General features: G+C 39.0%; 1 protein-coding gene across 1 annotated transcript in view; it reads right to left on the reverse strand.

Moving 5' to 3' along the window:
• PARP4 (poly(ADP-ribose) polymerase family member 4) overlaps nt 1-21078 on the reverse strand; it is a 124276-nt gene that overhangs the window by 42611 nt on the left and 60587 nt on the right. The window contains exons 13-20 of the mRNA XM_045844759.1: nt 20697-20880; nt 20366-20522; nt 18770-18894; nt 12295-12426; nt 10535-10621; nt 5890-6054; nt 5172-5218; nt 4934-5012 (exon numbers count right to left, since the gene is read on the reverse strand). Coding sequence (XP_045700715.1) covers nt 4934-5012; nt 5172-5218; nt 5890-6054; nt 10535-10621; nt 12295-12426; nt 18770-18894; nt 20366-20522; nt 20697-20880 — 976 coding nt within the window. The remainder of the gene's footprint in view (nt 1-4933; nt 5013-5171; nt 5219-5889; nt 6055-10534; nt 10622-12294; nt 12427-18769; nt 18895-20365; nt 20523-20696; nt 20881-21078) is intronic.

The following is a 21078-nucleotide window of genomic DNA, read 5'->3' on the forward strand; positions in this document are numbered from 1 at the left end:
CACCTTGTTTCTATGCGGCGGTAGCACTGAGCTCTTGCTTAATGGTTAAGGGTAGTTGTAGTTATACAGTCCTAAAATTATATTTGGCCCTTTGAAGGCAACCATGAGGCTGATGTGGCCCCTGCCTGGTGAAAATGAGTTTGACACTCCTGCACTAAAAGGTATCAAAATCAACAATCTCAAAAGCTGTTTTGAGCAGTGAAAAAAAAGTCTCAATAAGTATATTACATCAAATGGAGAGTACTTTGAAGCTGACTGAAGTTTAAACAGGTAAGAATACATACTTTTTTATAAATAAATTTCTGGTTTTTGGGGGGGTTCCCCATCATATAAACAAACCTGAGCTCACCTGCTGGATGCCCAGAGACACATGGCTATCACCCCAGCTGACACTAGGCCAGGCATGTATGTGAGGTCATTCTAGACCATCCTGTTCCAGCTCAGCAGAGAACTGCCCGGCTGCCTGACACACTGTGAGAAATAACATATGCTTGTGGTGTTAACACACAAAGTTTTGGGATTGGCTGTTATACAGAAAAAGCTCTCTGAAGCAAAAGCCTTCTTCTTTAGGATGGATTAAATCTATGTGGCTACTGCCATTCCCTACAATAAAAGGGAAGCAATGAAAAGGGTATAAACCCATAAAGATATTGAGAACAGGAATAAAGACAATAGCAGATGAGTGATGTCAATAAGTTTAAGAGGATGGGAAGTTGATAGAGGGGTGGTAAGTGACTTAGCCAGAGTGGAGGAAACAACCCCTTAGTAATAGTGATGGGCAGCAATATCTGAACATTCCCTTATTCTAATACATGCTGCTCTGAACCATTTGGTGAGGTACTTAATCCTAGTTGGAAATCATCTTCCAGGGCATGGAAGGGCATGGCCATGGCAGTGGACTCAGTGATCCTTCAGCAACCTGGGGTGGCTCACACAGGGGTGAGGTACCAGGTGCTGCAGGAAGAAGCAGTGCTCATGAACACACTATATACTAAGTTGTTGGATGTTCAGGCCCTCTTCCTGTTCTAAGAAACCAAGTAGGTGGTACCGAGAGCTAGCACCCTATTGTCTCACTAAAAAATGCTGGAGAAATTCAACCAAATGGAATCAGACTCTGGAACCATATGCATAATAGAATACAGGAGCACAGGGCTACAAATGGGATTGAAGTGACAGCATATCAAAATATAGGGCCCCCAGTTGCCCTCCCTGTCATGCTTTATGAACATTCTGGAGGTGTTCTGAATAACCACAGAAGTGGCCAAAACACCAACATGCTACTTACCACCAATCAGCTGCTGTTAGCCTCTGGTGCAGCCCTTTGGTACACTTACCCTGCTCCCCTCAGAGCATCTAACTGGCTTTCTTGTGTCTCAATTAAAGATGAACATGGACAGATCACCCAGACATTTGAGGAAAAGCCTCTAACATGACATATGGAGACCAAACAAACAAAATACCAGAAGGAACTCAAAACACAACACAGAGAACATAAGAAAAAATGTATTATAACTATTTCAGAGAGATGAAAGAGATGATAATGCATCTATGAAGCATGCAAAATGTAATACAAGAGGAATACAGAGAAGAAAAGAGCTCTAACAAACAAAAATATACAAGAACTAAAATAAATATTTCAGTAGAATTTAGAATTTAAAAAAATCACCCAGAAAAAAAAAAAGACAAAAAGGACTTCTGAACCAAGATGGAGGTGTAGGTAGACACACTGTGCCTCCTCCCACAACCAAAATAAGGACAACAATTTAGAAACAAAGCAACAACCAGAACTGACAGAAAATTGAATTATATGGAAGTCCCACAACTAAGGAGTTAAAATATTCATCCAGGCCAGTAAGAGGGGAAGAGTCTGGCGGCCAGGTGGAATGGGGTCATGACAAAAAAGTGGTGGCACCGGGCATGCAAGGCAACAGCTGACAAACCCCAGGTGTGCAAGACAGCAGCAGGCAGACCCTGGGCGCAGGTGGTGGCTGGCAGACCCCGGGCACGGAGTGGCAATGGGCAGACCCAGCGAGGCAGTGATTGTGAAGCAAGGCACGGCGCACAAGGCAGCTGGCTAGCTGGGGGTCGGGGGGTCCCCACATTTGTGTGCAGATAAACCAGGCGAAACTGGGGAGCGAAACAGACCACACAACCAAGGATCCCAGTGCCAGGAAATAAAGCCTCAAAACACTGATAGAAAACACCTGTGGAGGTCAAGGCACAGGGAGAGACTCCCAGTCTCACAGAGTTCACTGGAGAGACCCACAGGGTCCTAGAACATGCACAAGCCCACCCACATGGGAATCAGCACTAGAAAGGCCCAGTTTGCTTGGGGGAAGCAGCGGAAGGGACTGAAATCCAACAGAGAGCCATTGTTCCCTCTTGGACCCCACCCCCACATACAGTGTCATAACCCAGCAATGTGCGTTACCCTGCCCTGGTGAACACCTAAGGCTCCACTCCTCACTGCTTAACAGGCATGTCAAGACAAAAAAAATGGCCCAAATGGAAGAACAGATCAAAGCTCCAGAGCAAATTCAACTAAGCGACAAAGAGATCACCAGCCTATCACATGCACAGTTCAAAACACTGGTAATCAGGATGCTCACAGAATTGGTTGAATTTGGTCACAAATTAGACAAAAAAATGAGGGCACTGCTAGGTGAAATAAAGGAAAATGCACAGGGAACCAACAGTGATGGGAAGGAAACTGGGACTTGAATCAATGGAGTGGACCAGAAGGAAGAAAGAAACAACCAAACAGTAAAGAATGAAGAAATAAGAATTCAAAAAAATGAGGAGAGGCTTAGGAACCTCTAGGACATCTTTAAACGTTCCAACAGCCGAATTATAGGGGTACCAGAAGGGGAAGAAGAAGAGCAACAAGTGGAAAAGTTGCTTGAACAAATAATAAAGGAGAACTTCCTCAATCTGGCAAAGGAAATAGACTTCCAGAAAGTCCAGGAAGCTCAGAGAGTCCCAAGGAAGTTGGACCCAAGGAGGAACACACCAAGGCACATCATAATTGCATTAGCCAAGGTAAAAATGAAGGAGAGAATCCTAGAAGCAGCAAGAGATAAGGAGACAGTAACCTACAAAGGAGTTCCCATCAGACTGTCACTTGCTTTCTCAAAAGAGACCTTACAGGCCAGAAGGGGCTGGAAAGAAGTATTCCAAGTTATGAAAGGCAAGGACCTCCATCCCAGATTGCTCTATCCAGCAAAGCTTTCATTCAGAATGGAAGGGCAGATAAAGTGCTTCTCAGATAAGGTCATGTTAAAGGAATTCATCATCACCAAGCCCTTATTATATGAAATGTTAAAGGAATTTATCTAAGAAAAAGAAGATAAAAAAACATGTATAGTAAAAAGACAGCAAACTCACAATTATTAACAACCACACCTATGACAAAAACAAAAACAAACTAAGCAAACAACTAGAACAGGAACAGAACCATAAAAATGGAGATCACATGGAGGGTTAACAACAGGGGAGTGGGAGGAGGAGAGAGGGGGGAAAAGGTACAGAGAATAAGTAGCATAGATGGTAGGTAGAAGATAGACAGGGGGAGGGCAAAAATAGTATGGGACATGTAGAAGCTAAGGAACTTATGACACATGGACATGAACTAAAGTGGGGGAATGTGGGTGGGAGAGTGTGTGCAGGGTGGAGGGGAATAAAGGGGGGAAAATAGGACAACTATAATAGCATAATCAATAAAATATATTTTTTAAAAAAGGCAAAAGGATAAAATAAATGGCCAATAGGAGAGAAAACATTAAAAAAGGGGGTTCAATCCAGTGTACACCTGACTAAAAGGCATTGCAGAAAGGCAAAAGAGGCAGGATCAACTTAAAAAATAAAATAAAATTTCCTAGAACACAAGTCTATGAGTTACACACAATGAATGAATATCACATTGTTATAAAATTTCAGAATACCAGTATGAAAAGATCTGAAATTCTTGTAGAATATAAAAAAAAACTTAACTGACTAAAGGCAAAGAATAGGAGAAAAAACATCATTTAACTTTTCAAAAATAACATTGGAACTCACAAGACAAAGTTCTCAATATTCTGAGAGAGGATGATTTCTAACCTAGAATTAAGCACCTCACCAAAAGTAGCACATGGAATGTGGTATTTTCTGACATTGCTGCCCATCACTCTTACTTAGGAAGGAAATGAGGTTGTAATCTGCCGAATGGAGGGAACAAAACAAGAAAGAGGATAAAGATAAGACCCCTACGAAGAAGAGTCAAGGCAGGCCCTTGGATAACAGCTGCCCCATAGCAGCCAAGCTGGGTGTAGTAGAGAGACAGAGGAGGGCATGTCTGGAGTGGGGAGGCATAAACTAATGGTTTCTCTAAAGCATTCAACAGCATGAAAATAATATGGGGAGGGGTTTTAATCTATGTGTTAGAGCAGATGTGAAAAACTGTTCCAGAAGTCTAAGCAAATGAACAACTCAATTTTTCCCAGGAAAAACTATAAAAAGAGATGAAAAAAAAAAGAAAATGTGATCACAATACATTTCTTGGTTCAATAGTAAACATCATTTACACAGTCATAATAATGTAAACAGTAACTTAATTTAACCCAAAATTGTGAAATAACTTTTGGAATGGTGGGGAGTAAGGAAAGTGAAGGGGGTAAGGAAGTTAAATTTTCATCTACCATAACAGAAAGTCAAAAGAAAATATCTGAAACAGTTGAATCAAGAACAAGCAGCAAAAAATTTTATTTAAAACTTTGGAGGCCACCAGAAAAGAGCTAAAAAATGAAAGAGGTTCACTGTTTTGGGACTGCTGCTGCTGGTAAGAAGCTGTCAGTACCATCATTTCACTCCTTATACCATGTGCATATCTTTCTTCCATAACATAAATTAATGTTAAAATAAGAGCTCTTAAGAAATAAAGCAAAGATTTACTAACCTTTTTTTTCAGTTCATGTGTATCACTAGAAATGAATTCAATCACATATGGCATCTCGATAGACATACTGAGAGAGAAGCTACCAAAATTGAAGAAAAGGAAGTTGTCTTAGTCTAATGTCTTAAATATTAAACAGCTACCTATAATTGTTGCACATAATTTTAAATGAAAATTGAAGCCATAAAAAAGCTATAATGCCCATTGAATAATTGTCAGGTTTTATATTTTAGGTACTAACCGTTGCTTTGTTCCTATTTCCTTTATACAAATCTTCTCTACTGTATGCTGTTAAAAAAATATATATGTACAATATAAGTATCAAGTTTTACAATGAGACCCTAAGCTGAATGTAATGTCACTGAGGGCACCATCTATAGCAGCAATAAGACAGTTGGTCTCACTGTGGAGTAGTGAGACATTAAGCATTTGCTCATGGAATGACAGTAACTTTGAAAAGTAACTGATAATTAAGATAGTTTATGACCTTTCCAACTTTACATATGTATGTGTGTATGTATACACATACATACCTATATATCCATACAAACACACACATATACACACAATTTATAAAGACATGCAAAGTAGAAAGTCTGAATAGATCTATACCAAAACATTAACCAGCAGCTTTATGTTACTATGTCTGGTGGTGGAATTAAAGATGGTTTAAATTTTCCTCTTTGGCTTAATTTGCATTCTTTAGGCTGATCTGAATTATTTGTGACGAATATGTAACATAAACACAAACTTTTTAAAGTGTCTAAACAGAATAAAAATATGCCCACTGAGCATATCTATCTTTGTCCTTTTTATTTTACAAACATTATATGTGTTTTAATGCATGTGTCAGTAACATTGACTTTATGTCAAAAAGGTTAGATTATTTTGGATATTTTTCTTCCCTATGCATAAATTATACACAAAATTTCTCAAAATATTATCTTAAGCACACGAACCTGGATATTTTCATTCAAAGCTTTGTCCTGTTGCCAGGGAGCAACGGTGGCAGGCATGAAGAAGATGGCCACGGTGCCTTGGATGCTGAGTTCCGTGATGTAGGTAATTTTGATAAGAACCTTAGCCCTGGGGGGTAAATTTCCAACACTTACAGTAAAAACATCCTGAAACAGAAACATGTTACTTAGCTTGTGACTCAAATGCATATCCATTCTATGCTAGTTAATCCTATTACATGAACCACTTGAATTTCAACCTGCCATATTCTTCCTCAGAAAACAAGAATACAGCCTACAAGCCAAGCACTGGTGGTGCTAAAGGAGATTTGTAGAGCCATTCCCCAGGGGTGGGGACACTGTGATGTCTACAGGGGCCTCAGAAACAAGAGGCCCCTTGGCAGCAGGACCCTGCCCTGACTGGGGAGCATCACCCAGTGGCCTCTCTATACCAGAGCCCTATGTGCAGGGCTTTGCATAGGGACCCCCCCCCAACTGACCCTTCTGGAAAAATTGTGCACTCTCTGACCTCCAGAGCCTCCAACACCATTTCCACCAGTGGCTGTAGAGCCAGAGCAGCTCTCACTGAGCTTGACACTCACATCACTCTTTTCCCTACAGTCAGCTCATCACTTTATTTTTTAGTAAAAGGTATTTCATTTTCTTTCAATGGGGTATTGATAATCACTGCATAAAGAGACAATCTCATGACTAGCTAGGGTAGAAAAATAAGAGGCTAGATGTATTTTTTTTTTGATACGCAGAGAACCTCTTAACCTCCCAACCATATCTTTCTTCCATTCTATTTGACTATGCTGCCATGAAAATATAACATGTTTAGATTAAGAATGTATAACATTAATGGTTAAAGAGATTAAAAGGATAGATTATTACTTTTGGCATCAAGGATATCCATTTGCAGAATAGGAATAAACAAGGAAGAGATGATTATTAAACAATCAATAGTGATAACTTTAAAAAATTTATTGAATTTATTGGGGTGACATTGATTAATAAGATTATATAGGTTTCAGGTGCACAATTCTATAATACATCATCTGTATGTTGCATTTTATGCTCACTACTCAAGGTTAAGCCTCCTTCTGTCATCATATATTTGACCACCTTTACCTTTTTCTACCAACTCCCACCCTCTTCCCCTCTAGTAACCACCATACTGTTTGCTCTTCAGCATATAAAAGCCTGGGATTCATTTGAGAGACTACCACATAACTGTGTAGGGTTGTAGTGCTGTTTCTGTGCAGGATATAAATGAATGAAATATGTCACTTCCATTGTAATAAATTAGATGATCTATAAAATCACATAGGCACATAAGATAATATCCTTCTGATACTTAGGAAGACTGAATATATAACAAATAATGTATATCACCATTTTATCATATATAATATTTTATATAATGCTATACATTTTTTATACATATATAATACATCACAAAAATATATTATGTATATATAATGCTATATATGTAAATTGTTCTCAACTGTCAGAAGACTAACAAATAAATAATATATACAGGGTAGGGCAAAAGCAGGTTCACAGCTGTTCATATAAAAATAACACAATAATAAATAAATAAGAATACAAGAATATATTCTGTTTTGCATACTCACAACCATAAACGTACTTTTAGCCCCACCCTGTATTTATATAATATATTTAATGTACAATAGTAGACATACAGTTGACCATTGAACAATGTTGTGATTGGGGGTACTGCATTCTCACACAGTCAAAAATCCACATATGTCCTGGCTGGTGTGGCTAAGAAGAGTGAGTGCCAGCCAGCAAACCAAAGGGTTGCCGTTTAGATTCCCAGTCAGGGGACACACCTGGATTTGTGGGCCAGGTCCCCAATAAGGGGTGCGCCTGAGGCAACCACACATTAATGTTTCTCTCCTTCTTTTCTCCCCTTCATTCCCCTCTCCCTAAATATAAATAAATAAAAATCTAAAAAAAAAAAAGTCCAGACTCTTGGCCAAGATGGAAGCATAGGTAGATATACTTTGTCTCCTCGTAAAACCAAAAGAAGGACAACAACTAATTTAAAAACAAAAAATAACCAGAACTGCCAGAAAATTGAACTGTATCGAAATTGGACAACCAAGGAATTAAAGAAGAAACATTCATTCAGACTGGTAGGAGGAGCAGAGACAGGCAGCTGGGGCAGAGAGGACGAGAGGCAAGGCAGCAGCTGGAGGACCGGCTAGAGGACCAGGCAGTCCCATATTTGTATGCAGAAACCAAGAGGAACAACTGGGAAGCAAGACAGACTGCACAATCCAGGATTCTTGCTCAGGGAAATAAAGCCTCAAAATCTTTGGCTATAAAAACCTATAGGGGTTGCAGCAGCAAGAAAAACTCCCAGCCTCAAAGGAGAGTTTATTGGAGAGACACACAGGGTCCTAGAAAGTACATAAACCCACCCACCCAAGAATCAGCACCAGAAGGGCTCAATTTGCTTGTGGATGGCAGAGGAAGTGACTGAAAGCCAGCCCAGGACTAAGCAAGCAGCATTGTTCCCTCTCAGATGCCTTCCCCACATACAGCACCACAACAAAGCATGTGGCTTGTCCTGCCCTAGTGAATAGGCAAGGCTCCACCCCTTACAATATAACAGGCACCCAGAGACAAAAAATATGGCCAAAATGAAAGATCAAAGCTCCAAGGAGAGAACTAAGCGATAAAGAGATAGCCAACCTACCAGATGCAGAGTTCAAAACACCCATAATCAGGATGCTCACAGAAATGGTTGAGTATGGTCACAAAATAGAGGAAGAAGTGAAGGCTATGCAAAGTGAAAGAAAAATAACAGGGAACCAATAGTGAAGGGAAGGAAACTGGGACTCAGTTTAATGGTTTAAACCAGAAAGAAGAAATAAACATTCAACCAGAACAGAATAAAGAAACAAGAATTCAAAAAAATGAGGAGAGGCTTAGGAACTTCTGGGACAACTTCAATGTTCCAACATCTGAATCATAGGGGTGCCAGAAGAAGAAGAGGAAGAACAAAAAATTGAGAACATATATGTTATGCATTCATGATATACTTATTTTAGTTAATTTTCCTTAATTTCTTAATTTTTTTCTATGTTTCTATGCTACATGGTTCATCTATGAGTTTTTCAAATTGTTATAAGCCTCCAAAAATTTTTCCAATATATTTATTTAAAAATATACATATATAAAGCCCTGGCTGGTGTAGCTCAGTGGATTGAGTACGGGCTGCAAACCAAAGCAACACAGGTTCGATTCCCAGTCAGGGCACATGCCTGAGTTGCAGGCCATGGCCCCTAGCAACTGCACATTGATGTTTCTCTCTCTCTCTCTCTCTTTCTCCCTCCCTTCCCTCTTTAAAAATAAATAAATAAAATCTTAAAAAAAAATCCACATATAAGTGGACCTGTACAGTTCACATCTGTGTGTTCAAGGGTCAACTGCATAATAATATATAACATTTATATAATATATTATTTATTATGTCATTAACACAAATGTAATGGGTATAAATATAATATATAATATTTATATAAATATTACACATTATGTTATTAGTATAATATAGGATGAAAACATCATAGCCACTGGATGGCAAAATACATTCTAGGGCACTCAAAGGCTTGGGTTAGCAATGGTTCTGATTAGGCTTTACCTATTAGTAATGTTCTTTGGGGAAAACTTTTTTCTTGTGGGTCACATTCCTAGGGAAATGTGTTAGCATCAAGGAAGAAACATGCAGACCAATTCATGTATGACAATAAGCCCACACTGTTCAGTGGCAGCCTGTCAAATGAAGCTAGACTTTTTTTTTAAACATACACTTTAGCAAGGGGGACTGAAACTGGTTAACAATGACCTCTTTCTTGCTGAACCCCCACTCTGCAAATGGATATCTTAGACATCAAAAGTAATCATTTATCACTTAATTCTATATTACTCTTAATAACTCTCCCCTCCAAACATCAAATTTCCAATACTACGGCAATGTGTCCTCCTCAGAAGTGACACCTGAAACCTATGGCCTATCTTTAAAAACAACTAAATATCTATACTAGAGATACTAGTTAGAAACTGATTTCATGAAATCTAGTATCTGCCAAGGGCACATTTAAAACACCTTGTCCTTAAGAAAAACCCAGTGGACATAATACTTGTTCCTTCATCCAGATTCTCCACATTTAATTCCTATGAAAGCAAATCAGAAAAGAAGAGAACATGGACATAGCTCAAGACCCTGAAGAAATGCCTTCCTGCGTTATGATTTGGTGAAAATGGAATAAATTGCTAAGTGAGTTTAGTTCTAGGAAATATGTAAATATATTACACTCTTTTATCAGAAGAGGAAAACTATGTATCCCAAGTGTTTTTGTTTTGTTGTCACTTCTGGGAAACTCAGTTCCCAGTGACAGAAATGGCTCTTATTTGTTTGGTCACATTATTTAGATAAATCCAAAGGGTCTGACCAGCTTGACCTCCCTTTGGTAACAGCAAGTGAAAGTCTAGGGCCAAAATAATTTAAATTATCCTAGTTCCTAGTATGAATTTTATACTTCAGATTATGTTCCAAGTCCTTGTCCCTTTCTACTAAGTGTGCTAGACTAATGGGTGAAATGCCCAGTCTTACAGGTACATCCTGGTCCATCAGGTAAGCGCCATGGCCTTGACTGATGGCTTCTCGGTATTCTTGGCGGGCAGCATCCTTCTCTTTGATCTGGAAAAGATGATTTAATACCAGTCACAATATGAATAGTGATTTCAGACTTTACTATGGAAAACTTCATCATTAAAACCTATGCAAAAAAAGAGAAAATTAACACTCTAAGATGAATGGAAATATAGAAAATGATCATTGACCATTTTTATCTAATAAGAATTTGAATCAGAAAAGGCCAACTATACAGAATTCTCTTTAAGTTAGGATCAAAATATTTCAGTCAATAGTGAAAAAAAAGTTTGAGACTTTATGTTGAACAGAACAATACTAAACTGAACTATCTTAAATTTAATGAAATATGAGTTATTATTGCAACTGTGAGCTAATCCTTAGAATAAACAAAGAATGAGTCAACTGTTACTTCTCTTGTTACAATTTTTCTTAAAAAGTTAGAACAACAGCTTTCGCTTCAGTTTGACTTTTTTTTCTGCAAAAAGATTTATTGTTTTCATCTGGTCCCAGGTATGGGCAAGGGTTCCAAGGTGGTTAAAAGGATTTCTAGTGGTTTCAGGGAGAGGCTCAGACAGAAGCCAGACACTAGGGGGATGCAGAGAGGCCTCTCAAAGGTGTCTGAGCTCCAAAAGCTCCTAGCTGTGCTTGAGAATGAGCCATTGAAAGAGACACTCGCCCAGCCCAGCCTGCAGGTCAAGCAGCCTGTAGAGGTTATTCAGGTGGTCCCCATCTTCTTCATGAGTTTCACCTCCTCATCCAGGAAGTCACAGAGATGACAGTTTGTGTGGGTAAGAACCCAGGGCATGCAGATCTAAAGGGTCTGGTTCAGGTTCTTTTCCAAGGCCACAGTGGCTTCCATGGCATCCTGAGTGTCACCCCACTCGTCTTGGGAAGGTTTCAGCATGTCTTGGAAGAGAATGGAGCCAACAGCTGGTTTTGCAACTTCAAGAGACTCTCAGCTCCCTCATGCTTCTGCTTGGCCAACTCATGGAAGAAGTGGTCCATGCCCTCCAGAGCCACATCATCATGGTGGAAATAGAAGCCCAGAGAGAAGTAGGTATAGGAGGTCTGCACCTGCAGGTTGACCAGGCAGTTGATGGCATCTCCACCTCAGTGGAATAATTCTGATGAATTTAAGAGCTCATGGTTGCTTAGCAAGAAAGAGTTAAGGTAAAAAACAGTGCTGGCTGGTCTTGGGGGCTGAGGATGGCTGAGGTGGTCCCAAAAGTGGTGACTGGAAAAGCAGTTGGGGGGTGGTCAGAGGCTTGGAAGAAGGAGCATCTCTGGGTCTTTTCTGTCTAAACACTGCTGAAGCAAGAGACAGATCCAGGAGACCACCGAGGGTACTGCCCAGTTTGAATTTTATAGCAGAATACAGAAGATCTGTTTTTTGCAAAAATATATCAGGGCTTCACTAATTTCCCAACATGCCTCTATTAAATTTTCAGTACTGAAATCACTGATTTTTTTAAGTGCCTGATTTGCAAGGCACTGACTAATGAAGAGTGGACAGGTAGGAATAGAAACCAGGTAATCAGGGAAGATGGGTGAGTGAGGCTAAATGTATAAGTGGTTTGTTATTCGAAAAGAATACTTTTGTTTTATGATAAGGCTGCTACTCAATCCCATACTGTAGGGACTGAAATAATGAAGATTTGGGTATATGAGAAACTGACTTTAGAACCAGAGAGCAGTCACAATGTATTTTCTCCCCTTACCTCTCCCACTATGTGCTTCCCATTGATGAATGCTTCAAAACCACACACAGCTGCCTTATCATCCAAAGGAAAAATATATTTTGCCTCAATGGGTACATTACTCTGATTTGTGTACGTCTGAAAAACAGTGACCTGAAGAAGAAAAAAACATCCATAAACTTGATGAAACCACATGGAACAACCATTCGCAGAACAACTATGATTGAAAACTATTATGCATATTTCTTTGCACAACTGGCACTCAAAAAGTTAGTAATTTAAGATAACAATGATAAAAGTATTTTTATTATGACCTGACTGATATGGCTCAGTTGGTTGGAATGTTGTCCTGTAAATCTAAAGGTCAGGAGTTCAATTCCTGGGTCAGGGCACATGCCTAGGTTACAAGTTTGGATCCCAGTCAGGGCACTTATGAGAGGCAACCAATCACTGTTTCTCTCCCTTCCTTTTCCCCTCTCTCTAAAAAAATAAAAAAATAAATAAATAAATAAATAAGCATGTCCTTGGGCAAGGATTAAAAAACAATATTTTTACTGGGACATGGAACAGGGGTGTCAAAGTTATTTTCACCAGGGGCCACATCAGTCTCTTGGTTGCCTTCAAAGGGCTGAATGTAATTTCAACTCCTTAACAGTTAAGGAGTAGTTACATTTGTACAGTCCTAAAATTATTTTGGATCTTTGAAGGCAACCACAAGGCTGATATGGCCCCTGGTGAAAATGAGTTTGACAACCCTGACTTAGAACTAATATGCTGTACAATTTTTTAATTTTTTTTAAAGATTTTATTTATTCCTTTTTAGAGAGGGAAGGGAGGGAGAAAGAGTGAGAGAGAAACATCAATGTGCAGTTGCTGGGGGCCGTAGCCTGCAACCCAGGCATGTGCCCTGACTGGGAATCAAACCTGCGATGCTTTGGTTCGCAGCCTGCACTCAATCCACTGAGCTATGCCAGCCAGGGATTAATTTTTTTAAATTTTTAAAATATTTTATTTATTTATTTTTAGACAGAGGGGAAGAGAGAGAGAAAGAGAAGGAGAGAAACTTCAATGTGTAAAAGAAACAATCAGTTGACTATTCCATGACCCCAACTGGGAACCTGGTCTGTACCCCAGGCATGTGCCTGACTGGGAATCAACCTGAGACTTTTCTGTCAGTGAGGTGAGGCCCAATCCACTGAGCTACCCAGCCAGAGCTATACGGTATAAATTTTTGACACCTTGACTTTCCTCCTTCAGGCAAAAACATTATATAACTAGGCTAAAAACTTTGAACTCATTCCAAGAAGAGACAAATGTGCGAACCATTGAATATACAGGCTCTCTGCTGCTAGGCTTCTGCCTGAAGACTCAAGGTCAACCTATAGGCCAGCTATCACATTAGCAGCTAGTGAAGACCACTCTTCCAGCCAAGATAGAGATGTAGGTAAATATGCTTTGCTTCTGTGTACAACCAAAAGAAGGACAACAAATTTAAAAACAAAAAAACAACCAGAACTGCCAGAAAACTGAACTGTGTAGAAGTCTAACAACCAACGAGTTAAAGAAGAAATATTCATCCAGACTGGTAGGAGGGGCATAGATGTGTGGCAATGCAGCAGACCTGGCAGGCGAGGCAGCACCTGGCCGACTAGGTGGTCTCACTTCCCATGTGGGTAAGGTGGGAGGAACAACTAGGGAGTGAGAGAGACCACACAACCCAGGGTTCCAGTGCAGGGAAATAAAACCTCAAAACGTCTGATTGGAAAAATCTGTAGGGGTTGTGGTGGTAGGAGAAGAGTTCACTGGAGAGACCACAGGGTACTAGAATGTACACACACCCACATACACGGGAATCAGCACCAGAAGGGCCCAATTTGCTTGTGGGTAGCAGGGGAAGTGACTGAAAGCTGACCCAGAGCTTAGCAAGAAGTATTGTTCCCTCTCTGACCCTTCCTCCACATATAGCACCACAATGTAGCAATGTGGGTTGCCTCACCCTGGCAAATACCTAAGGCTCCAGCCCATACAACACAAGTGTGCCAAGACAAAAAAAGTATGGCCCAAATGAAAGAACAGATCAAAACTCCAGAAAAAAAACTAAGTGATGAAAAGATAGCCAACTTACCAGATACAGAGTTCAAAACACTGGTAATCAGGATGTTCACAGAAATGACTGCGTACAACATGAAATAGAGGAAGAAGTGAAGGCTATGCAAAGTGAAATAAAGAAAAATATACTGGGAACCAATAGTAAAGGGAAGGAAACTGGGACTGGACTCAAATCAATGATTTGAAATGGAAGAACAAACATTCAACCAGAATAGAATGAAGAAACAAGAACTCAAAAAAGTGAGGAGAGGCTTAGGAACCTCTGGGACAACTTTAAAGATTCCAACATTTGAATCATAGGGTGCCAGAAGAAGAAGAGGAAGAGCAAAACATTGAAAACTTATTTGGAAAGATAATGAAGGAGAACTTCCCCAATCTGGCAAAGGAAATAGACTTCCTGGAAGTGCAGGAAGCTCAGAGAGTCCCAAAGAAGTTGGACCCAAGGCAGCACACACCAAGGCACATCATGATTACATTGCCCAAGTTTAAAGATAAGGAGAAAATCTTAAAAGCAGCAAGAGAAAAGGAGACAGTTACCTACAAAGGAGTTCCCATAAGACTATCAGCTGATTTCTCAAAAGAAAACTTATAGGAAGAAGGGGTTAGAAAGAAGTATTCACTTATATAAGGCAAGGACCTACATTGAAGATTACTCTATCCAGTAAAGCTATCAGTTAGAATGAAAGGTCAGATAAAGTGCTTCCCAGATAAGGTCATGTTAAAGGAGTTCATCATCACCAAGACCTTATTATATGAAATGTTAAAGGGACTTATCTAAGAAAAAGAAGATGACTAAAAACATGAACAGTAAAATGACAATAAACTCAAAACTGAACCTAACAACAAAAACAAACTAAGCAAACAACTAGAATAGGAACAGAATTACAGAAATGGAGATCACATGGAATGTTATAAGTGCGAAGTGGTGGGGGGATAATGGGGGAAAAGGTACAGAGAATAGAAGCATAAATGATAGGTACAAAATAAACAGGGGGAAGTTAAGAATAGTATAGGAAATGGAGAAGCCAAAGAACTTATATGTACAACCCATGGACATGAACTAAGTGGGGGGATGCTGGTGGCAGGGGGGTACAAGGTGGAGGGGGGTAAGGGGGAGAAAAAAATGGGACAACTGTAATAGCATAATTAATAAAACAATTAAAAAATAAAATGCTTAGGGCAAAATTTTTTAAAATTTCTTAACAGAATGGCTATTTATTGAGATGCTACTTAAAAGGCACAAACACCATTTAATTCTTAAAACAACATTTCAAAGTCAGCATCACTCAAAATTTATACAGAAGGTAAAATGAAGTAGATTAAGTAATTTGCCTAAGTCAAACAACTGGAAAGCAGTAAGACCAGGAATTTGAATTCTGCTCTACTTAATTCCAAAATGTGTGGTTTTCCCATAACTGTCTCTCAGAATTTCATAGCTAGAATGTACATTGTTTAATCAAGGCAGGAAAAAATTGATAGAGAAAGAATTTGGTTTAATGGTATATCATATGTATGCATGTGTGTATGCATTTGTATGTGTGTTTATATATGCCATAATATTTTAAAAAATCATTTTATAAATTATACATTTTCTATTATAGAATTTTATGTTAAATAGAATCACCTTGCCCACAGAAGTTGTCTTATTCTCCATTATTTTATCAGCCTCTTTAATAGCACCTAGAACTTTGGCAGACATACTTGTATTATCACTATCCACTTCATGAAGAACATCTGAAGTCTCAAGCATATAAAGATTTTGATAAAACATTTGAAAGTATGGTGTATTTTTGGTACGCTCCAAGTGAGTTATATTGAAAGCAAATGAAACAGCTGATAGGTGATCATCCCAGTTGTCTGGGTGGTCAGTACAGTGTTTGGAAAGAAACGTTTTGATGATGTTAGGTAGCATCAAAACGTTTGATGATGCTAATCTTCAGTTTGGTTAGCAGTTTTAGAGGCATGAGAAATTACAATTTGCTCACAAAAAGTTTTTTTAAAAAAGCTAGTGAAAAAGCTACTGTTAAGTCTTGAGGTAATTTCTGGGCAAAGTTTCCCAAGAAAAAAGTCTTGAGGTTTGAAATATCAGATGGTACCACGTGTCTAATCCAAAGTAATACAGGGAGTACACACGCGTCTTCTCGTAGCAAAGTCCTCATTTGTTTTGCATCTACTGTATATGAAAAAAAATGCCCTGGGTTCTTGTATATTATAGTCACAACACTGACTGGCAGATATTATTATTTCCATTTTATGCATGAAGAAACTGAGGCAGAAAGTAGTTAAATAACTACCCTAAGTTTACAATGCTAGAAAAGAATGAGCAAGGACTCACAGCTAAGCCTTCCAAACTTCAAATCCTTTGCTTTCTACAGTTCATACCAGCCTGCATTACAGCACAGTGGTTAAGAACCTGGACTTCAGAAGGAATTCAGGCTGATGACAGGGTTCTACCTTAGGGCAGACATGGGGGTGTAGTGGGGTGGGGCAGGGCGGACAGGGTTGCTACCATCTCAAATTTACTCAAAATATCTTTTCAGTTTCCAACCCAATCTTTCAAACAATTGTGACTGTTCAAAGTTATACCTTAGAACTCAATCTTTCCATGTATTGCTTTGACTCCTGTTAAAATGTAAAGTATGTGCACCAACGTTTAAATAATAATCAGTTGTTTATACCTTAGGGAAAAAAATATAACCTGGGCCTTAGAATCAGTTCAAATTTGTGCTTCAGTATATAATTTTACGTGTCTGAACATCAGTATCCTCATCTAATGTGGATAAGTATCAGAGTGGGACTGGGTGTAGAGGTCAAATAGATGCAAACTGGTATACACACGGGTGACATGCTCTTGCCCACCCCACTACACCTTATTTTCCCACTTTAAGGCAATCACCAAATTTAACTTGATTTCCTTCTGAAGGGGAAGCAATGCTGGACTCAGGTGTTGTTATTTTCCTAAGAGGTCTTTAGAGTTATTCAATGTAATCATTAGTGTTAGAAGCCAATGAAGCCAACGGTGCAGTCAACTCTTAGAAAACAAATAGTTTTAGAAAATTGAACACTTGCAGAGCTCTACCACAACATCTGCCCAACCTACATGCATGTAGTGTCATCTTCAACTCATGTCTTTCATGTTCCATATCCATCAGCAAATCTTACTGGTTCTACCTTGAATTATTGATGGAGCCAATCACTTCTTACCACCCCCACTACTAACATTTGGTCCAAGTCACCATCACCTTTAACTGAATTACTCAATAGTCACTTATATTTGATGCTGTGGCATGCCCCCAGCTGTCCCATTCAGGACCAAGGCTGCAGGAAGTGTCACTTGCTGTGTTCCTCCCCAGTCAATGTCCTCTGCCAAAGATGAACTGCCTCAGGATTATGATCCTGCCCCCAGGGGCAGCCACATCCAATAAGTAATTCCTTTGGGGGACAAGGCTTGACCCTGCTTGCATCATTTCAGAACATCTCTGAAAGGCCAACCTCAGAACTCCCTTGGAGACTGGGGACTCTGGTATGCCTGTATTACAGTCCATGTCTCCTCTGCCAGGTCCTTCCTCCTGCGCTCTCTTATAGGTGTTGCTCCAGAAAGTACTTCCCAACAACCTTTCTTAAAACAAATTTCTATCTAGAATCTGTTTTCTAGAGAACTTGACCTATGGAGTCTCTAACTGGTCCTTTTCCATCTGGTGTCAACATAGTGGCCAGCATGATCCCAATCATATCCCTCCTCTGCCAAACATATTTGAAAGGTTTCCATTTTACTCAGAGTTAAGGATAGTACATCCTGTGTCCTGATGTGAGCTCCCTTCCCACAACCCACCTCTCTGACCCAATCTCCCACCACACTTCCTCTTTCCACTGTGCTCCAGCCACAGTGAATTCCTTTGTGTTCCTTAACCACATCAGGCTTGCTTCCACCACAGGACCTTTGCATGTGTTGCTTCCTCTGTCCACATGGTTTAGTCCCTCACTTCCTACACATCTGTATTTGGGGGTCACCTTCTCAGTTAGGCTTTCCTTGGACATCCCATTTTTAAGTTGATACCCTTCCAATCCGTGCAGCTCCCATCCCTTCCTGCTTTGATTTTTGTCTTTAGCACCTACCACCATTTAATATGGCATGTATTTTATTTATTGATCATGTTTGTTGTCTGGTTCCTCAATGCAATGCATGTTCTGTGAGGCCACAGTTTTTATACTGTTCATTGCTGTATGCCCAGAGCCTAGAACAGTCCCCAGCATGTAGTAGGTGCTCAATGAGTAAACAAATTTTAGAAATGTACATGTTCTGTTGAGTTCATGCTACTATAATCCAACACTCCTTTATGATTGACATCCATTTGGTTTAAGTATCATAAAACCACAATGAGCTCACCTGGGCTACAAAGTCTATTATTTTCCCCTTGATGTGCAGGTCCTCAAGGGGAACTGAATTCCCACAGGTGTCCTGGAGGCCAGCCTTGATGCTGCTAAAAGGTTCAGTGTCTGGTAGCTGGTAATCTATACATTAAAAATAATATTATTAGCTTTTAAAACTGTCCCTTGAGCTCTCTATTTTTGTTATCTTGATCTTTAATCCTTCTCCTTAGGAGAAATGGATTATAATTTTCAGTAGCCAATATTGAAGGGTCAGTGACTCCACATGAAAAGAATGGGGGCAACACTGTCAACAGACACTCTGCCTTTTAAATCTACAGATGCTGAAAGGTCATCTTGAAAACCCAGAGTCATACCACTACCTGAAAGGCATACGTTTAAGCACATACACAAGTACACAAAAGTCTTAAGAATATCTGAATAAGAGTAGCTTAGGATGACTCTAGATATTTGCACTTCTTGGCTTGTAATTTTGAACTGGTCAGTCACTATTATTTATTGTACTATAAAAGCATACTGGAGAAATATGAGGTTCCCTAGACTTTTGATCCAAGGAAGACTAAATCAAACTCCTAATATATCATATTGAAAAAATGTTCATGTGCTTACTAGATGGTACAAAAAATACAGATAAGGTTAGAGGTATAAATATGACTCCCCCAGAGAAAAAATGGGAGTATTCTTCTTAAAGTATGACTTCTATGAAGTCATTCATTGCTGATAAAAAATACTTTGACCACAATTAAAAATGTTTGTGTGTTTTTACAAGCTATTAATTAACATTATAGTAGTTTGGGCTTATGATTTCCTAAGAAGCTATCATCCCCTCATTTATTTGTGACTAATGTAGAAGCTACACTTTACAATTTTGGGGGGTGCCTTCACTTATCCCATGCAATCCTTATTGCAGCACTATGATGTGGATATTGGTCTCATTTCCCTTTGAGAGAAGCTGACACCTGGAGATCTTATGTAATTTGTCACAGATCCCACAGTCTAGAATCATGAACCCAAGCTTCTTGATTCTAAAGCTGTGTCTTCTGTTTATCCTACCAGCCACACTACACTTTCTGCACATTGACATCTTGAATGTTTCAGTGGGTTTTTGTGGCTATCCTGAGTGGATGAGCTCAGCTTTGGTGTATTAGTGAAGTAGTAATTTTGAGATCACTTAAACTCTCTCAAGCATTCTGGTTTTTATTTTCACAGAATATAAAAAGAAATAAAGTATTTATATCTGCAGTCATGATATAAAAAGCATACTGGATAGTATACCAAACATGAATATAAATTCCACTGAAAATATAATATTGAGTTCTAGAAATATCATATTTAACAGCTTTCAAGAAAATTGTTGCCCTAGCTGGGTGTATCAGTTGGTTGAAGTGTTATCCCATAGACTGAAAGGTTGTGGGTTCAATTCCCAGTCACAGCATATATCCAAGTTGTGGGTTCAATCCCCAGTTGAGGCATGCATGGGAGGAACAAATCAATGTTTCTCTCACATTGATGTTTCTCTCTCTCACAACCTTCCTCTTTCTCTAAAATCAATAAACATATTCTCTGGTAAGGATTTAAAACAAAACAGTCTTACCTTCAACCTTTGAAAAATTTGAAATCTCAGGTGTGTGTTCCTCTAATTCAGTAATATTACAAGGATGAAAGTCCTTTACTTCATCTCCAGGTAAACAAAATTTAATAATATATTTCATTTTCACTTGACTGGTTTTATATACAACAAATTCATCATCCTAGAGCAAACAGAAATAGATGAAAAAAACCTTTATTGACATGTTTTCATAAAACCAGGGTTTCATGTTTGTTAATTATTGAGTATGAAAATATTGAATTCAGATACTAGATATACAATAATTACTTAAATATAAGCATATTTAATAAAAATGGCAGCCTCTCTGCCTGTTTACCTCAAAGTCTGTGCTGACAGTGGCTGTTTTAGGGACCCCATGGACACTGTCATAACCTGGTGGTGCTTCCGTTAAGGAAAAGTCTTTCTTGTGTAAGTCCATGCACTTCCCGAGGGCAACATCACAGACGACCAAGAGTCTCGTGCCATCTGTCTCTCCTGGGAGTGAGTACTTAATACTTGTACTGCATGTGAAGGGAAGTAAGTACAAATTCATAGTTTATAGTACCATGACAATAACATTTTATTTTATATATGTATATATGTGTATATGTGTATGTATACACATACATACATACATATATATGAAAGATATTTTTAAAAAGACATTGCTGGTAGAATGTCCTAAATTTTACTGTTACTGAAATATCTCTGAGGATTCA

This window comes from Phyllostomus hastatus, unplaced genomic scaffold (assembly GCF_019186645.2).
Source record: "Phyllostomus hastatus isolate PE091 unplaced genomic scaffold, TTU_PhHast_1.1 phas_contig_41, whole genome shotgun sequence".
Taxonomy (NCBI): domain Eukaryota; kingdom Metazoa; phylum Chordata; class Mammalia; order Chiroptera; family Phyllostomidae; genus Phyllostomus; species Phyllostomus hastatus.